The sequence below is a fragment of the Pygoscelis adeliae genome, unplaced genomic scaffold (genome assembly GCF_000699105.1).
Source record: "Pygoscelis adeliae isolate BGI_AS28 unplaced genomic scaffold, ASM69910v1 Scaffold582, whole genome shotgun sequence".
Classification (NCBI taxonomy): Eukaryota; Metazoa; Chordata; class Aves; order Sphenisciformes; family Spheniscidae; genus Pygoscelis; species Pygoscelis adeliae.
The window spans coordinates 286,966-305,292 of record NW_008824281.1 but is presented as its reverse complement, the minus strand read 5'-3'; the positions used below and the strand labels follow the sequence as shown (position 1 = coordinate 305,292).

General features: G+C 39.6%; 1 protein-coding gene across 1 annotated transcript in view; it reads right to left on the bottom strand.

The window, feature by feature from the left end:
• CPAMD8 (C3 and PZP-like, alpha-2-macroglobulin domain containing 8) overlaps nt 1-16,295 on the bottom strand; it is a 51,537-nt gene extending 35,242 nt beyond the window's left edge. Inside the window, exons 1-18 of the mRNA XM_009335304.1 lie at nt 16,150-16,295; nt 14,853-14,875; nt 12,216-12,381; nt 12,024-12,076; nt 11,532-11,549; nt 10,505-10,559; nt 10,257-10,370; nt 9,336-9,420; nt 8,929-9,037; nt 8,224-8,451; nt 7,893-8,063; nt 7,386-7,514; nt 4,941-5,130; nt 3,479-3,651; nt 3,222-3,371; nt 2,950-3,111; nt 1,412-1,554; nt 327-392 (exon numbers count right to left, since the gene is read on the bottom strand). Coding sequence (XP_009333579.1) covers nt 327-392; nt 1,412-1,554; nt 2,950-3,111; nt 3,222-3,371; nt 3,479-3,651; nt 4,941-5,130; nt 7,386-7,514; nt 7,893-8,063; nt 8,224-8,451; nt 8,929-9,037; nt 9,336-9,420; nt 10,257-10,370; nt 10,505-10,559; nt 11,532-11,549; nt 12,024-12,059 — 1,829 coding nt within the window. The 5' untranslated portion in view covers nt 12,060-12,076; nt 12,216-12,381; nt 14,853-14,875; nt 16,150-16,295. The remainder of the gene's footprint in view (nt 1-326; nt 393-1,411; nt 1,555-2,949; nt 3,112-3,221; nt 3,372-3,478; nt 3,652-4,940; nt 5,131-7,385; nt 7,515-7,892; nt 8,064-8,223; nt 8,452-8,928; nt 9,038-9,335; nt 9,421-10,256; nt 10,371-10,504; nt 10,560-11,531; nt 11,550-12,023; nt 12,077-12,215; nt 12,382-14,852; nt 14,876-16,149) is intronic.
• Nucleotides 16,296-18,327: the final 2,032 nt, after the last annotated feature.

The following is an 18,327-nucleotide window of genomic DNA, read 5'->3' as shown; positions in this document are numbered from 1 at the left end:
AGTAAAACCTAGAAATGTGTTGAACCAAACCATTGCTCCTTTTCTTCCCTGAAGATACTCCTCTGCTTGTGACACCTTGGTGAATTGCACATGGGTTGCAATGTAGCCACAACTGACAGGTTCAACTTGAAGTAAATACACTTCAAGACCAGATGAAATGTTACAGAGAAAGATTACTGATTAAAGCAGTAATGAAGAAAAGAACAACAACAACAAAATATCAGAGAATGCCAGTGTAACTCCAGGAGGTTTTAAATAGCTTTGCTTTCTGCAGCTGAAGAGGATACAACCCTCTGGATATAATTAAGGGAATTCCCTGTCAATACCTGACGTTGAGGCAGTGCCAAATCCATGTTTCGGGAAAGAAGGTTCTTTTTCTCTTCTCTGCTCTGCTAGAACAAGAAATAAGTCCTTGGCAATTAATTCTTTTAATAAGACGGTTTTAACACTGATTTATGAGTTACTGTTATTGCCTGAATGCAGCTCACATGACCAACCAAAACTCTAGCTAGCACAGAATCAAAAAAGTGAATGAGTGTATCATTCAGAACACAAATTACACAGTCTTTCCTTGTGATCCCATTGTGCACACACACATCAAACAGTCTGGAGACATAAATGAGAATCTAAAAAAGACAGTATAAATAAGATAATCTTAAAAACTAGCATAAATAATATAATCTTAAAAAAAAAGGTTTTATGATCCAAATTCTTTCACCAAACAAAATCAAAGGGAGCATACAGAGCATGTGACTTCCCATGATATCATGATATGGCCTTACTAATAGCAGTTTCTACAATCACTACTTCATATTCCCCTCTGTTTCTTCTTTTGAAATTGTCTTGATCTCTAATATTTTCATAATTTGTCCCATTTTTCTACACCTGTGATGCATCATTATCTTTTTCTTAACTAACCTCCAAAACTTACTCTGCTAAGAGAGGCCACCAGGTGGTTCAGAATACAAAGGGAAGGCACATCCTCAGTTTGCAGCATTAGTCATAGTACTTCACGACTTTTTCTTCCTGCAATGCCTCATTTTATTTATTTTGACCACCAGCTGAATGGTCAAAATAATGAGCAATGAGCAACTCTGCAAAACAAGGGCTAGCTTGCAAATACTGAGAAGCAGCAACTAATTCACAGAAAACTGAGACATACAAAGAGTTTCAAATGATCCTTTTGAAGAATATTACTTTGCATTTTTCCAGAATTAATTTAAATTTAACAAATTATTGTCAGCTGTAATTTTTGTTAGGTCTATCAAGACAAAGGAAGAGTTTCCCCACCACCACCTTGTCTAAACCAAGCAATTTCCTGGGGGCAAGGAGGTGGGAAACAGCTGAGAATATAGAAAAAAAAAATAGCTAAGAGTATCATAGACAATACGCATTACAATAAAAATGTTACCTTGGTGCTATTTTAGAATGCATTGTAGCCACCAACGTCCCAGTATGTGGCTGAAAAGCTGGGACAGCCTCATCCGTGTACATACCTCCGTTCTGTCTGTGGTTTAAGCTGACTATATCAGTCATTACAACCAAACCAGTTTCCTAGACAATAAAAATGAAGACCACAAAACAAAAACCAGCAAGAAAAAAAAAAAAAAAAAGAATTAAAAATGTACCAGTAAAAACTTTTCTGAATAGAATCCCCCAACCCTATTCCAACATTTATGGGGTAAATTTCAATTGAAACTTGAGGATTTTTTTAAAACTTTATATAAAAATGACTTAATGTGAAAATATGTAGGCACTTTATAGGCAGAGGTTTTACGAGAAAGCTCTTGTTTGCTTGGAAAATGCATTTAAACCAATATCTAACATTACTGGGCATGTGTAACTGTCAGACAGCTACAGGTGAAAAATTATTACACATACTTTTCCCCTAGAATATTACATTACAGCTTTTTACCCTTCCTAAAAGTTTCCAGTGTGTTCTGCTGCAGTTAGCAGGCAGCTCTCAGATCAGACATCACCAATTCTGCAAATGCCAAGCAAAATGGAAACTGTCCACACAGCTTCACAGTAAAAATACAGAATTCATAAGAAAGCTGTCTGCCAGCTCTGTCCCCTAAATGCACTTATTCATAAGAGACAGCAGTTCCCAGACACCAAAGGGAGTATGAGCTTTGTTCTCTTTATGTACACATCTAATTACTACAAATCAGGTCTACAGCAGTGCATACATACCAGCTATTAACGTATGTATCTTTTCCCCGAGAGTTTACGTCTCTCAGTAAGAGAAAAAGCATCAGAACAAAAACCCCAACAGATCACAGGGAGAGAAGAAGCAGTGACTCCTGCAGCAGTGGACAGTAACGAGGATTTAAGAGTTTATGATTAAGAAATTGAGGCATTGGGGGAATATGTGGAAGCCTATGGGGTTTAAGACAACACAACAGAACAATCTAGCTAAAATTGCAGAAAGGACAAAAAAATGAAGAGAGAGGATCAGGGTAACCTGATCAACGATACAAAGAAAACATTACTGGTCCTTCACACAGATGGCCACAGAAGCTGGCAGAACTGGCGTAGGAAAGAAGGATTTCCAAAAGATAGCCTAAAAGGGAAAAGGCTGTAAGGAAAGACTCATGTTCCACCTTCCTTCCCTGTCAAAGTAACTGCGGAAGAGATCTGCACGCTCACCCAGGCCTGGAGGAACCTTCTGGTCCCCTGTCTGATTCTCCAGAGCATCAGCATGAATTCCTTCACCCAACAGCATGTCTGGCCCTCTCATCAAGATTGGCCAAAATCAAAGCACGTTTCTCCAATATCTTTGCTGGAACAGTGTACTTACTCTCTGTTCTCAGAAATTACTTTTCAGCCCACCCCCTGGAGAAACAGCTCTGATGTGAAAAAAATAATGGCCTATGGAGCTGAAAATTATCCTGCAAACACGAAAGTAAAAAAGACACTCCATAGAGAAGTGAGGCTGATTCTTCCTACTGTAAACGCGAAGCGAGCATCCTTGGTGATGTCCCAGTGCCAGGGAAAGACAGAAGATCTACGGCGTCTACGTGAGGACATGCCTGGCCACCAGAAGTGCCCTTCTTCCTTCGGAGCTCCAAAAGCATCAGATACATCATATTCTGCAAGCTCTTGAAAAACCTGCAGGGAAAGGGAACAGACTGCTGTCCTTAGGTAAAAGGCTACTTACTAAAGGTAAAGTGCATAGCAGTATTAAGAAAAAGACATCAGTGCCTTAAGCTTCCTTTTACCTGACTGGCTGTCAGCTGAAAACCTGTCTTCAGCAAGTAGACACTCTTATCCACAGTGGCAATGCAGACGCAGCTTGATTTTGCAGCTCTGACCTTGATGTTCACAACATCACCAGGTCTGGTCTCATTTGCCGAGAGAGCCACTGCAACCTAGGAATTTAACATTAAATCCCATTATCTCAACTCAATCAGCAGACAAAACTACAAAGAGTAACAAGACACCACCCCCTCCTCTCCACTAGCTACACTGCCAATACCTGATTTTCAAAGGAGGACTTCACAGTGAACTGCAGGCTGTCTGTAACCCCTTCTCCATTCTCCCTGACATAATACACCAGAAGACGGCCCAAGGGAGCCATGTTGTGAACTACTGAGAACCGGAGGAATGTCATGCAGACTTCAACCTCTGCTGCAGGGATACTGGTAGGTGCTAAAAAATAAATTGTAAAAAGGACAGTGTTATTTATCAAAATCACTCTCTTCCTGCCCCATCCAAATGCTGCAAGGCACAGAACTCTCCACCCAGGACTTGCATCCTTCCCTTGTTCCTGTTGCACACGTTCTTCTTGAACTCAGAATCTTTTCCCTTCTTTTTTCTTTTCCTTGATAGGCAATTAGCACCCATAACATAGTGAGCAGTATGGAGAAGGTGGATAGAGAATGACTACCCAGTGTTTTTCCTAACATAAAATCAAGGAAATATACAATTAAGTTATCAAGCCATTTAAAATAAACAAAAGAGGGTATCTATTGCTGCAGAACGCTGCTGAGAGAAAAAGTATAAGTGGGTTTGAAAAAGGATTATGAAGTTTATAGAGCATCGTTTCACTAGCAGCAGTTAAATAGAATCATAGAATGGTTTGGGTTGGAGGGGACCTTTAAGGATCATCTAGTTCCAACCCCCCCTCCTGTGGGCAGGGACATCTTTCACTAGATCAGGTTGCTCAAAGCCCCATCCAACCTGACCTGAACACTTCCAATGACGGAGCAACCACAATGTCTCTGGGCAACCTGTAAATACAACAGCTCAGAACCAACCGTCAGTGCAGGAAGTTATTAAAAAGTCTTAAACCATTGATTACCAGAAGCCGGGTGGGTACATCTAGGGAAATTTCTTTTCCCCTAACTATCTGAAACTGGCTGCTATTGCAGACATGTTACTAGGATAGACAGACTTTTCCTTTGGCAGCTGTTGTATGCATCTTCCCAAGCATATCATTCTTTACCCCCCCGTTCCCTGAATTCACCAGATTTGTATCTTTCTGTTATTGCTTGTACAAACTAGGAGTCCATACTCCATTTCCCTTCCCCATGCTAACTGCATGATCTTTTCCTTTAGCCTGATACATGCTATCAGTCCATCGAATGTCCTCTTCCTAGTTTAAGCTCAACCAGCTTAGTAAATTGCCCCAGCCCCATCATACACTTTCCTGTCACTCAGCTGACCCCAAGCCAAGCATATTACGAAAGACTAGAGTTTTCTTAACATAGAAAGACTACAGAAAGACCAGAGAAAACTCTCCAAGAGTTATCACTCTTGGAGAAATTTATCTTTTTCTAGATGACTGTGTCTGCAATGGATATCACTATTTTTCTGGCACAAAATTATTCTATGCCCTTTAAGGAGCATCAAATTCAAAAAAGAGGATACTTAGGTTTGCAGAAAGGTTGTTTTTCCCTGAAAAACAGGGGCAAGTTTGCATTTCTGATGCTAGCTACCTGTTCCTGGGAAGCGTGTGATATCAATGTTCTTCTCAAAGGGAAAGGTGGCTCTTTTGCTCCTCTGCTGGGTGATGTTACTGGGCTGCAGTCCTGAAAGGACAATGTTGCCTCGCGATGCCACTTCATAATGTAGAGTGAAGTTGCAAGGACACGTGGACTTCACTGCAATCCAAGCCTCCTCTCCTACCTGCACCCAGAGACAGAAAAGCAAAAGATCTGGTCTGTTACAATGCATGCTTTTTATTTATAAAGCACAGAAATCTATTTGGGTTTCAGTGCACAAGAGACGTGATACCTCTCCAAAGAAATGTATGCATTGAAAAGTCTATTACATTAGTACTGTTTTCATGGACTTTCTTCCCAATAAAAAGGGGCCTGTGTTCAGCTCTTCACTCCCTGCAAACCTAACAGGAGAATGGGCTGGGGGGTTGTATGCATTAATGAAAACAATAAAGGAATCTCTGGAATCCTGAAAGTTAAGCCTTTTGGCACAGAGCAGCTGTCAGAATTGGTTGAATTTTAGACACCCGTTCAGTAGTCCAGCCCAAAAAAGAAAGAGATGGGTTGGGGGTGGGAAGAGATGTGCGTTTGATAGTCTTTGCAGTTTAATTGAGATTATACATGGTGATTACTTTCATATGGCAAATACCAATTCAAACATAACCAATGTGGCATGAAATCACTGGGAATAGATCTGAGGGGAAATGCTTTCAAATTACACAAGTCTTGATATTAATTTGCAAGTCTGGCACTCAAGGAGCTGTCAAACACACAATTAAATGAGAAGAGAGCTTCTTTTTTCTGGGTAAACTCATCTGATGCCTGCAAGAGGCTTCAGAGCAGCACACAGACTTCCTGCACTTTTTGTGCACTGAAGTCCTTTACCCAGAGGTACTCACGAAGCACTGAATCCCCTGGACACAAAATCCCCCAAATACCGCCAATCCCAACAGAATAGACATTGGTGCTCAGTCATGGGATTAGGTCTGGGTCATGTCTGGCTGAGTACTAAGCCTTCTGTGGAGCAGCCGACTTTCCTAGGAACACAAATTTCTTGTTTCTGGGATATGAGGAACAGCTAACACTTGTACTAAGTAGAATTTCTTCAGCAACTTCCACTCCTGAACCTCCTGCCATTTAAAGCATAGCAATGCCCAACTAAGACTGTTAAGGCTGAATAGCAATGTTAAAACCCAATGAATCTTTTGAAAAACCTCTTTCTTCAGCACTAACAATGTTATGTTCCCAGAATGTACATATGGTACAAACCAAAATGGCAAGGACTTGAATACAAGGAGCTGCTAATGGTTAAATACAGTGAGAATGCCACAGAGTCCAAGAAGTGCCTCGTGACATTAAATATTTGAAGTATTAAGAATTCCCCAGTGCAAATGATGAAACAATTCATTAAAAAAATGAATGTAGCTAATTGGAACACCCAGTAAGAGCTGGCAAAGCAGGAAAACAGTTCCCACATCAGCTGGTCATCCAACTCCTAGCTTTCCCACAGAAGAATTAGTTCTAATCAGGTTATAATAAGAACAATGTGTTCAGATTAGCAGTGTATAATCCCCTTTCCATACCTCAGGAAACTTGTAAAAGATTAATTAGCCATTAAACTACCATGAAATGCAATGATAAAAAAAATACTCTTATTTGGATACAAAGAGTCTGAAACCAACCTGACGGATCTGCTGATAATAGAAATCTAAGTGTGTATATTGCCAAAACCCACTTTCCCCCCCGCCCCCAAAGCAATATGCAGACTCTCAGAGCATCTTCTTGGGTAGAGAACAAACCCTAAACAACTCTCAGTAAAACAATATGCAACAGAAATCATGGTTAAATCAGATCTTTCCTTTAGGAGAGAGATCATGACAAGTTCTATATGGAAGGACTACATTTTTAGAGAGGCTCCAATGAAAACTACGGAAGAAAACAAGACAACTATGTTCATAGTTCGATAACTGAAGACTAAATAGATCCAGCTGAGATTTAAACTGGAAGTTCTAGTAATTAAGCTACTCCCACTAACTTCACTTCAAATATTTCAGCATTTGTTGACCTGAATTAAAGCATGTCATTTTCACCAAACAATTCATATGTGAATGTTACTGGAGGTGCACAGAACATACATTCAAATATGAAAAACTTAAATGTTGTCAGTGCCTATATCCACCCTCTCTCCCTTGTCCCCACAACACAAAGGAGAATGAGATGCTGCACAAAGCATCAAAGGCACTTTGCTTAGAACCGTGTGCAGCCCACATTGAACAATTATTTGGTGGCTGAAGTGCAGCTACTTCAACCTTTGTAGTGGTTCCCAGTTCCCAGTAGTTCAGGATCCCAGAAACAGAAATGGCTAGAAATATTTAATTAGAACAAAGTACTTTAAGCCAAGAAATGCAGTTGTTGCTATGATGGAATATGAAGCCAACATACCTGGAAAGGTTTATCTGGTGCCTGGAGCTGGATGTGACACTTGCTGGGCGAGTACCAGCTACTGATGGACAAGTAGTTTGGCAGATATTGATCTCCAGACGGTTTCCCATCAATCGCTGTCACTTTTGTCTTAACAAAAGTTACATCTGAATGTTATACATGCATACAAAGCCTGATTTGTACTCTCTTCTTACCCTGCATCCCCATCTCCCATTTTATACTTTGCAGCTGTTCATCTCTTGTCATCTTTACACAACAACAGTACTCTCCAAATATTGGACCCTTACTACTATGTTAAGCTGTATTTGGAGAAGCATCTTTTCATGATGGTTATCAACATCAGTTCTATTGGCAGCAAGAAACAAAGCAAGTGTTTGCTGCATTTAAATCAAGAAGTTGAAGCTAAAAGGCACTGATTTCCTGTTTGTAGCACTGATTTATAAAGTGCAGGTTTGACAAGATTAGTTACATTAAAGCCCGCTAATCCTATAAAGAGCTTTCACCTACCTCCAGCCAGACATATTGGGCAGCTGTAGGGATGGAGGGGATTTCAAACTCCACCAGGCCATTTCTTGATACCAGTTCACTTGTATAAACATTGTCCTTTGGTGTGAGTTCAGCTTTAATTCGGATAGTGACTCTGTCAGCTGGACTTCCATCAGGGTAAGTGACTTCTACCTACAAAGTGTTTCATTTACAGAACAACGGGTTTTACATTATAGTCAATGACAGAAACAGCAGATGGGAAAAATACACCAGAACATGGTGTAACATCCTGGGATCAAGTCAGTATAACCTTATATCAGCCACATGTCAGTGTCTCTACTTTTAATCTTACCTTTCCTTTGTAAGGCAGTCCAGGTTTGAACTGCTTTCTGGTATCCTTGGAGTACTTGATATCAATCAGCTGTTTCTGAACAGGCGTTGAGTCATCAAATGTAACCTGCTTGCTCCCATCAGAGCTGATCACAGTGGCCCAGATATTGACTGTGCCTCGAAAATGTTCCGGAACATCAGCTGGCATCATGTTTTTCACACACACATCGAAAACAGCAGAGCCATCAATCTATGAAGTGTATGGGGGAACGGAAACATAAGTTTGCATTCACGCTCAAAAAGCATCTAGAAGCCAAATCTAAAGCGTAGGCACTTGATAGGAGTTTGCAGCAGTATTTTTAAAGCATGTGGAGTGGAGGGAATTAATTGGGGAGTGGGTGAAGGAAAGAGGAAAGAAAGCAAGTTTCATTTTCCTCCCTTATCCATAGTCTGGACTAGCTCTGTCACAGTCCCTCATTCTCATGTTCTCCCTCAGCCCCATATGATCTAAAACCAGATTAATACTATGCCAACAAATTCTCATCCCCCCAAATCATAAACATACCATGTAAAAATAGGCAATATTTTTATTATGCTGAACCCAATTATCACATTTATTCATTTATTTTCTGATCTCCCATCAGTAACATAAAATAGAGCTGTGGTATTAACTTCAAAGAGTACAGATCAGGCATTTTATCGCAGCTGACTCAATGGTCTCCCTCACCTGGGTGGTCTTGAGGACAGGGTGTCCCACTTCATGCCTGTAGTACCCTACGCCATTTATAGTCATATTGACAATTAACTTTCCTGTCACTGGTTTTCCAAATGTATATCTGAAATGGAAAGAAGATAATGAATAACTTCCAGCTGTTTTCTGCTTTCCTGATTATAACAAGGCTAGTACCATGTGACCTGCACATCTAGAAAACAGAAAAAAATATCACAGAAGGTTTTCCAGCTTGTTATTGTTAACATGTTTTATGAAGGCTCTTACATAGGAAAGCTTCTGATGATGACCACAAATCATCTGAAAAGTCTGCAGCAGATGAGACCCAAGTTCCAGTGACTGCATCATCCTGTGGCTGTACTACAATCTATAGTAATGAAGTTTTATCTGGGACACGTTCCTACCTGGCATGGACAGTTCCTTTTTCGCACAGTGAAAGGTCACGAATGTAGCGAGGGGGGTCAATCAGCAACTCAAACTTTGGTAGTACTACAGTGAAAAGAAATACAACAGAATCTTTTCAAGGAGATCTTATTGCCCAGATTATAGCAAAAGCATACACAGCTCTGACAAGATCACTGCTTGTGTTCGGCTGAGGGCAGTGTAGCTAACATTAGGCAGGACAGCACTCAGCAGAGAATAAATCAACAAAAGTAGCAAACCAAGACCATCTTGGCAAGATGACCTTAGCAACACACCCTTAGATTTTTACTTCTTTTCAGAGGGATCCGTGTTCCAGGATTTGAGCCCAAGCTTTTTCTCTTAGAAACATGGTAAAGAGCAGAAATCACTACTGACTCCTCCACAATGTGTTGGGAATGGAGCTGAGATATTAGCAGTTGTCAGTGTTTATAAATGCTTCTGTGATCAGGTCAGATGCCATAGGTGGTGGGCTGGGTGTAACGATGCCCACCTTTCAGCAAACACAGGGACTTGGAGACTGAAAAGGCGGGTAGCAAAAAAAGAATTCAGAATTCCAAGGAGGGCTCTGGGAAAGGAAGGAAAGCACTGACAGACTGAAAGCATCTTAAAGAGTTTTCCAAAGCAAAATTAAATCTTTGTTACATGAATAGATCATGCAATATGACACTCCATTTCAGGTCCTTTACTTTATGAAGTGTGGAGGACATGAACAAAGGGCTTGGTTAAGTTGTAAGTGTCTATATCCCTGAAGTACATAGTCTCTAAAGAATTTTTCCTCATGACATTTTTAAATGCATTATTTCTCAGGTGTTTCATCTCAAGTAAAAACATTTCATAATGTATAATAATGTTCTTCCAAATGCGCGCGGGTTATAGTCAAAGTTGATTTGGATACAACTCACCATATTTCTGAACTTCAAATGATTTGTTGTATGTGTGCCCCTGCATTTCAGCAAAGATGAGCCATTCACCAAACACTGGCTGATCAGACAAAGGAAAACTCATATTTACAATACCTGAAAAAGGAAACAACATACTGTGAACTCTGTGCCACTCATCAGCCCTTTTCAAGGCTTATTGAACATAACTCAGTATAAGCAGAAGCAAAAGCAAATAACAGTACACTGGGAAAAAATAATCCAAAACTTACCACAACAAAATGGCTTCAAATTGCTCCACTCTATCATACGAGACCCCCGAGGATCCTGCATAGTGGTTTAGGAATGAGAAACATCACAGTGAAAATGAATATTACTAATACACTTAACTCAGTTTGCAACAAAGAACTTCATTTTGTAATACATACACTTTACTAACAGCTCAAATGTAACTAACATCTGTCAAAATTTTTCTGAAGATACTTTACCAGGGGGTATTTGCTTTCTAAAATTCAGCACTCATTTAAGGACACTGCTTCTATAGCCAACGCACACAAGTAAGCGCTGTCAAGTGGCAGATCTTCCACCTATCTTAAGACACCTATTTTGGATGGGATGAACTGGCCTCTGAAGATGCTTTCTCTGTTCACAGAGGGAGCTGTACAACTAGCAAGGCAATTTTTAGATGACAAAGTCAGATGAAATTAATCCTGCTGTTTTTGTCAGCATTAAATCTGTGACTGAATGCAAACAAGAGAAGAGGGTGAATTCTTCTGCTTGCTGACAGATAAAGAAAACACATGGTTAAAAAAAAAAGACTAGACACAGAAGGAACCTCTCATTCACCTCATAAGGAAGAAGACAGGAGCACCCTTTCCTTGCCATGAATTTCTATTGTCCACTATCATAATGTTTGGGTGCAGAGATGAGATTGGCCCTGCTATATCAGCCCAGGCAGATGAAGGATAGGAGAGTGTCTGCATTGAAAAGAAGGGAGAAATTGAGTGGGACTGTTACATTTATAAACCCCAGTGAAACTAGCCAATTCTTCTCAGGCTGAAAAATGGGAATGGATTTCTGAAACTGAAGTAGAAAACAAGTATATTTGCTGGTGATAACAAAAAAGCAAGACACAAAGATCAGTTAAAGACACAGGGATAGAGTTAATGGCATAGGTTACAGTTGGGAATGGCCATAATGGACTTGAAAAGGTACAGATGTGACTTGTTCCTCTTAAGGCTACAAGAATCTTGTGCCTCTACAGGATACATGCTAGATGATTGGCAGACAGATACTCACCACCACGTAAGCTTCAATCTGAAAGGAAAAAAAAAAAGAATAAAAGGCTTTATGAAACAAAGCTACTCTTCTGCTTCTCATTATGAACTGCTCAGTCGACATAAGCAAGGTATGATGCACAAAGTGACAAAGTTTAAACATCTCTTCTTTGGTAAGAGTAGCCTGAAAAACATACGTTCATTCACACATCTAACTGGAAAACTAATACTTTGTGCATTACCTAAATAGAGTGCAAGTTTGAAAAGTTCTTCTAATTGCTTTGGCATAGTTACATTGTATTTGCTAGCACTACAAAAGTGCGTATTCTGCTTGAACAGTAATCTAACCGAATGAAAAAAACTAAATTGTAAATAACAAGCAGCAATCACAAGATATGCCTAAATAGGTTAAGAAATCAAATTATATTTCTACATAAATGTATGTTAGAGTAAAATACAGGCTGCCAAGTATTCCATCATATTTTACAGTGCGAAAGAAAAGAGTTTTCTTTACCCTGTCATTGACCGGTCTCAAGTCAGAAGTCACCATAAAGAGGTTTATCAACACTAAGAAAGGAAAAGAGGAAATTGGTTAGTCATCACAGCTGACACTGAACAGAATATCTCACCCTAGAATTTACCCTTGAAAAAAAGTTTTGCTTGAAAGCAGCTCTAGCGTCTGGCAAGTTCTCCAAGGTCACTTTACCTTTCTGCTTGGGTTTATAGACAGGTTTATCAGTCTGGATGAACACTGATGATCCTTTGCTATCAATGGTTACTGTGGTATAGTTATGAAAAATGTAGCCTTCCTCTGCTAGATGCCGATTGCCCCAGACTTTTAGATGTGCTTGTCCACGAAGTCCTGAAGGCACCTAGAAAACAGACCATGAGGTGAGGAAGACACAGAAAAGCCTTTGAGCTTTCTGGGGTACATAATTGACACTGAAGGGAGCACAGAGCAGCCACCTGCTGCATTTCAGTGTAACTATGTGTTAGTAATAAAAAGAAAATGAAGAACATACTAGATCTTTTACAATGCATAAACTTCAAAGGAGGCAAAGTCATGCTAAAAACACAGCAGGAAATTCTCTTCTACCCTTTCTTTATCACTCAAGCAAAGTGATATTTGATCTACATGTGCAGCTTCCACTAAAAAAGGTGTGTTACATGGGGAAATCAACCATGCTATGGAAGATGAGGCTCCACTGATAGAGGGGAAAAAAAAAACAAACAAAAAACCCCCAAAACAAAACATGCATGCTTGCACATTTTCAACCAGTTGCTCAGAGAAATAAAACACTTAAAATGACGTTAGATTAAAAACTACAAAGTAAAAAATCTGATAATACAGAAATATTATAATAGGTCATAAGTTCAGAGCGAAAAAAATAAAATAAATAAAACCAAAATCAGCAATGACACTGCAGATTTTATTCAATAGTGAGTTACAGTCTCTGGATAAAGAAATCTATAGCATTTGGTATAACTGCTGATGTTTCCTGTCACATAGATCTGTATTATACCTTCTTGAAATGAAAGGAATGGATACTTAGGTATTTGTATATTAGCACAGTACAGGGCGGGGAAGTATCAAACCCTTTCTAGAACCTAATTCCCAGACACGGTTTAACTACCAGCAGGACAGAGCAGTATCAACATCAGCCATACAGTAATTACAGAGAAGGCAAAGAAAATTCTGGTGTATGCCACCAAGGCAGAGGAAAAATCCAATCAGTCATGACAGACCATCACCAAGCTAGTTAGACTTCAATTTATTTATAGGTCAATGATAATGTAGATGATGCAGTAGGTGCAGTGAAGGCATCTATGCTGTGCTACAGTAATACAATAGAACTGTTCCCAAATACCTGGATCCACTGCAAAGAAAACAGAGTGTTTTTCTTACCGCACTGAATAGAAAAGACTCACTCAGACATGACCAGCTTCAGTCAAGAGCTAGCGATGCAGTATGAAGGGTTTTTTTCCCAGGGTCGTATGCTACAGCAATTTATCTAGCATACTATCCAGAGCCTACAGCTCCGCATGGTACTAGCTACTGTTATTCCAGAAGCACATCACAATTTAATATTTACATGATTTGTTCCACCCACCCACTTTACCTCCCATCAGAGATGACAACTCCAAAGCAAATCCTGACTATGTTAAGCGATCCAACACTTTTAAGACTTGTTCTTCAGTCCGGCTTCATTTTGCCTACATTTGAAGTAATAATCTTCCACCACAAATCACCAAACAATACACCTCTTCCAGTTCCAAATGTTTTGATGGTGCTTAATCAACATGACTGAAAACTCATATTGCTTTGAACTTACACCCCACTTTTCAAAGATCTAGGAAGAGGGATGGAGACAAAGGTCCTGTACCAGCATGGAAGCACAGCCAAATTATCTCACTGAAACCATGAAAATGGCTTCATTTTTCTCTGTATGGTGTCACTTAGTCCTACACACAGCATAAACTAAATTACTTCTTTCAATGAACAGCGAACTCTGAACTGGTAGCATTTAGCTCACTCCTTGGCATGAGGAAGGATAACTGATGCAAGATGCAAAGCAGGGGAGATCTTTCACAGGATGTCTTTCTGCCTGAAGAATGACTACCTTCCACTGCACCCCAGATCTCCAGTATCCCAACAATTAAAATAAAGCCAGATATTGCTTTAAAAAGTGTGATTTACTAAGGTAAACATATATAATTTCTTTTTAATGGCTACTGGAACCCTCTGCCAGAATTGCATTTAAATTCATCATCATTTCACTCCACTACAAATCCTCTTCGGAATTAAAAGTTGTTTTCATTCCCTCCATCTCTTTAGTATGGGTAAGCTTCATTTTATGGACTATGCTGGTGGCAAAAATATTACTAATGTCAAAGGCTAAAATGTAGACAAAACTGGTGAAAGCCTGTGTTTTTTAAATAACATAGTAGTACCAGAATAACTAGCAGAGACACAATGGTCAATAATCTGTAATTTCTATGGATTTCTGTGGTCTGTCCAATGCTCCATGTCACTTACATAGCAATATGTACTGCCATTCTTATAAAATAATCACAACATAGAACTTTATGTTGAGCAATGAGCCACAGATTCAGCCACTGATTTTCTTCAGTGCTGTAAGGGCCTGACTGATGAGCTGTGATGGATTAAGCTTTGTTCTTTTCACTCTCCACTCTTCCTCTTGCGAAGGTTGCTTCCTCCTTTGTGTGTGCACCAGAATGTGACCTGTATTTGTGCCGCAGCTGCTCAGAGAGCCATGCCTCTGGTTGAAGGCAAGTCCCTCATGTTTTCACCAAAAACATCTTAAAATAAATTGACACTCACCTTCAGTTTAATTGTTCCTTTATCTAAAATATGAGAGAGAGAGAGAGAGAGAGAGTGTTATTCTTCTCAAGCTCAGGTACTAATGTTTTAGCCATTTGCAGTTGAGTGAAAGGAGACCCCATGTCATAGAGCTGCTAACTGGAATACCCCTTCATTATGATTTCACCTGAAGTAATCTTCCTGCATTGTATAAAACAATCTGCAGGGTGAGCAAGTCGGACCTAGTAGAGTTCTCCAGAATAAACCTGGTCCACATTTATTTACAATTTTTGCCCAAGGTAAATTGCAAAGTGCTCTATGGTTAGAGAGTACCACCAAGGCTGAGGTTTCAGCACAGGGCATCCTATGCTTACAGAAGTATTTTGCTGTAAAAAGGACCCGGCCTCTTTTGAGACTTGAATAATTCTCAAAACAAACACTTATAGAATCTATTTTGATTGCTGGATACAGCCATACCTAAGATTTCTCTTTAGCATATGTTGTCCACATGTGTAAGCATCACTCCCTTTGAATTACTTAGCAATTGTCAGCCAATTTCAAAGACGACAAGGGGAGGATAAAACCAGAGACAATCTGTTCCAAGAAAGGAAATGGCTTTTATATAACTCCCAGTTTTTACACACAGAAGGGTTAAAACATGATGGTTGAAGAGCCTGATTGCCTGAGCCTTGTCTACATTACAGCTTACACCACTACTAGCAGTGGTAGAACAGCGCTCCTGGACTGCATTTTCACTAATGTAAATTCATTCAGTATTAAGTTGGACATAACCAAAACACTTTTTGTCTTTACACACAGGACAGAGAGGTATCTGTCTTGGATTTTAAAGACCCAACTGCACAAATATTACCACTTCTCTCAGCAATACTCAGTCCTGAAGACGGGCAGATCACATTTCCAGCACTCATTTTAAAATAAGGGTAGAAAATGATGAAGAAGTAGATTTTATATTTTTCTTTAAAGTCAACTTATCTTATTCCTTATACAGCTCCCCAGCGTCAAACATTCAGGTTTCAAAAGGAAAGATAGTCACTATAAAACTCTTGAATATCAATTATCCAGGGTCTCTGTAAGTCTTGGTGTTCCAAAATTATCGGCCTTAGATGTCTGAGATCACATACATCGAAACCACATTAGCACAATCAACTGAGAACATTTAGCAGTAGTCAGTGAATTAAATATTAGTTTAGTTCCAGTTCCGTTATCACCTAAAGCAATTCTCTAAGAGATATTGACGTGCTCCCACAGCACCTCAACTTATAAACTAGTTCTCAAGTTCAGAATTACAGGAACTTACCCAGAACTGTTCCGTGGCCTCGTGACACAGTTTCTCCTTTGACTACTAGCTGAATCTGGACTGTTGTCTCCTTGACAGAGTTAAAGATGGTTACGCTTATAGCTTCCTCAACACCAGATCGGAAAACAGAAGGTGCCGCAATCAAATAGCCCCTGAGGAGCAAAATTGGAAGTGGACGGTCAAGAACAGCAACAAGAGCGTGATCTTTATTTGTAAGCCACTTTATGTATAACAAAAGGAAAAGAGCAGACTACTCTGTAACACATTTGCCCCGTAGGGTCACAGTTGTGACCACCAGCAGTCTAGGCCTATATCTAATACGCATAAAATGAACACAGATTGTAATAGAAATGAACAGAGCCTACATGACTTACAAATCCTTAGTATTTAAATAAAGACACTAATATTGTTTATTGCATATATATTATATAGAAATTTATTTATATATTATAAACAAACTAAATATACAACTAGCTAATCATAAAAAGGCTGAGGCTCATGAAAGAATAAGGAGGTACCCGAACCTCCAGGACAGTTTTGTAGGTAATGCTTTGTTTTGAAACAATTTAGATACTTCTAACATTTTTGCCTCAATTATTTCTCATGGCTCCATTTTCATAGTTCAACTTGATATACAAAAAAAGAAGTGACTCTCAGTGCTGATACTCAACACTTTCTAAATGTCAGATTCACATTCATGAAATGCATCTAAACTTCCAAGTTATATAGAAGCAGCCCAGAAACTGCAGTTACAAAATTGGGCTCAAATTCTCAGTTCTGCTACCACTTTTTTGTTCAAACAATTATATGGTGCAAGTTTAAAAACCCCGGCAAAAAGGAATTACTTTAGCAGGCACACAAACAGCTTTAAAGCCACCCTAGACGACCTCCCATATATACTACAATCCTTGTGTTTCTGAATGGAATCTGTACCATTCCTCTCTGCTGAATGGCACCGTGCCATGAACTTGTCAACTAAAAGCATTACAGACTCTGAGCTCTTTGATGCGTTGGGCTGCAAGCAACACATTTATATTCTCTTCATGACACACCTTTCTGGGGGTTTTTCTACCCAAAAGGATTTTTTTAAACGAGGCAATTCCTCATACGACTCTTTAAGCCCAATTTCTCAGCCCATGCCTTTCTACAGCTCCATGAGCCAGGTTGCTTTAGCTCATGATTAATTATCACTTTGGGATGAGGATGATGGTGTTTTACAGCCCCCAAGTCATCTTTTATCAAATTCCAACCCCATGTTTCTCTCTCAGCAGGCCTCATTGCCATGGAGATCCCATTACCCCCAAAGGAAGTTCAGATCTCTGTGGCATTTGAGTTAAATTGCACGGGGTACTTGCAGATTCAAAACCTTATGGTTGCCAGGCTTGAAAATTCATCAGAACAATAATAAATAACAATAAAAAGTTACTACTTAGCCTGCAAATTCTTGGTAAGAAAGACATAGCTGATCTAGTTGCAGAGGGAGAAAGAGTACCATCTGCATCTAGTATGAAATGATTAGATTCAAACTGTCATATAAGCACAGCACTACAGTGCCATATGTGAAGCACATGTATTCACATTGTTCTAAATTGCTGCAACTCTTTCTGAAGTATCACTCCATTGATACAGCTATTTGAACCGCTTAAAAGTGGCATTTTAATATTGAATATTTAACTTGGCAATTAAACAGTTAACTTGACAGTGACTGGACAGATCCTTTAAGCACATTTGACTAACAGCTCTGTCAGGTTACACCAAAACTTGGCAGGACATGAAATATTTTCTAGTAAGCAAGTGAAAATAAGTTCTCCATGGCACTCAGTTAATGCAGCTATTCACAATGTTGACGGGCTATAATAAGCTAGGGATAAAGAACAAAGCAAACCTTAATCAAAGTTAACCTAAACACGCTGGAATGAGCCGTGGATTCAGTTTCTAAAAGCCAGAGAACTTTCCCCGGAGTGAAATGTTTCTCCCCAGATGATTTTCCCCACAAGAATGTTTCACATGCTCTTCGGGAGCAACCAACATTACCTTCAACCATCCCAAGCACAACAGCAGCCCCTGCGCAACACCCCGGATTCCTTAAATAATTGTTTGCAGATAAAAGCTTTGCAGCCGCTCGCTGGAGGAGCTAGAGGCAGGTATTTCTAGGGAGGCTTTCTTTTTTTTTTTCCC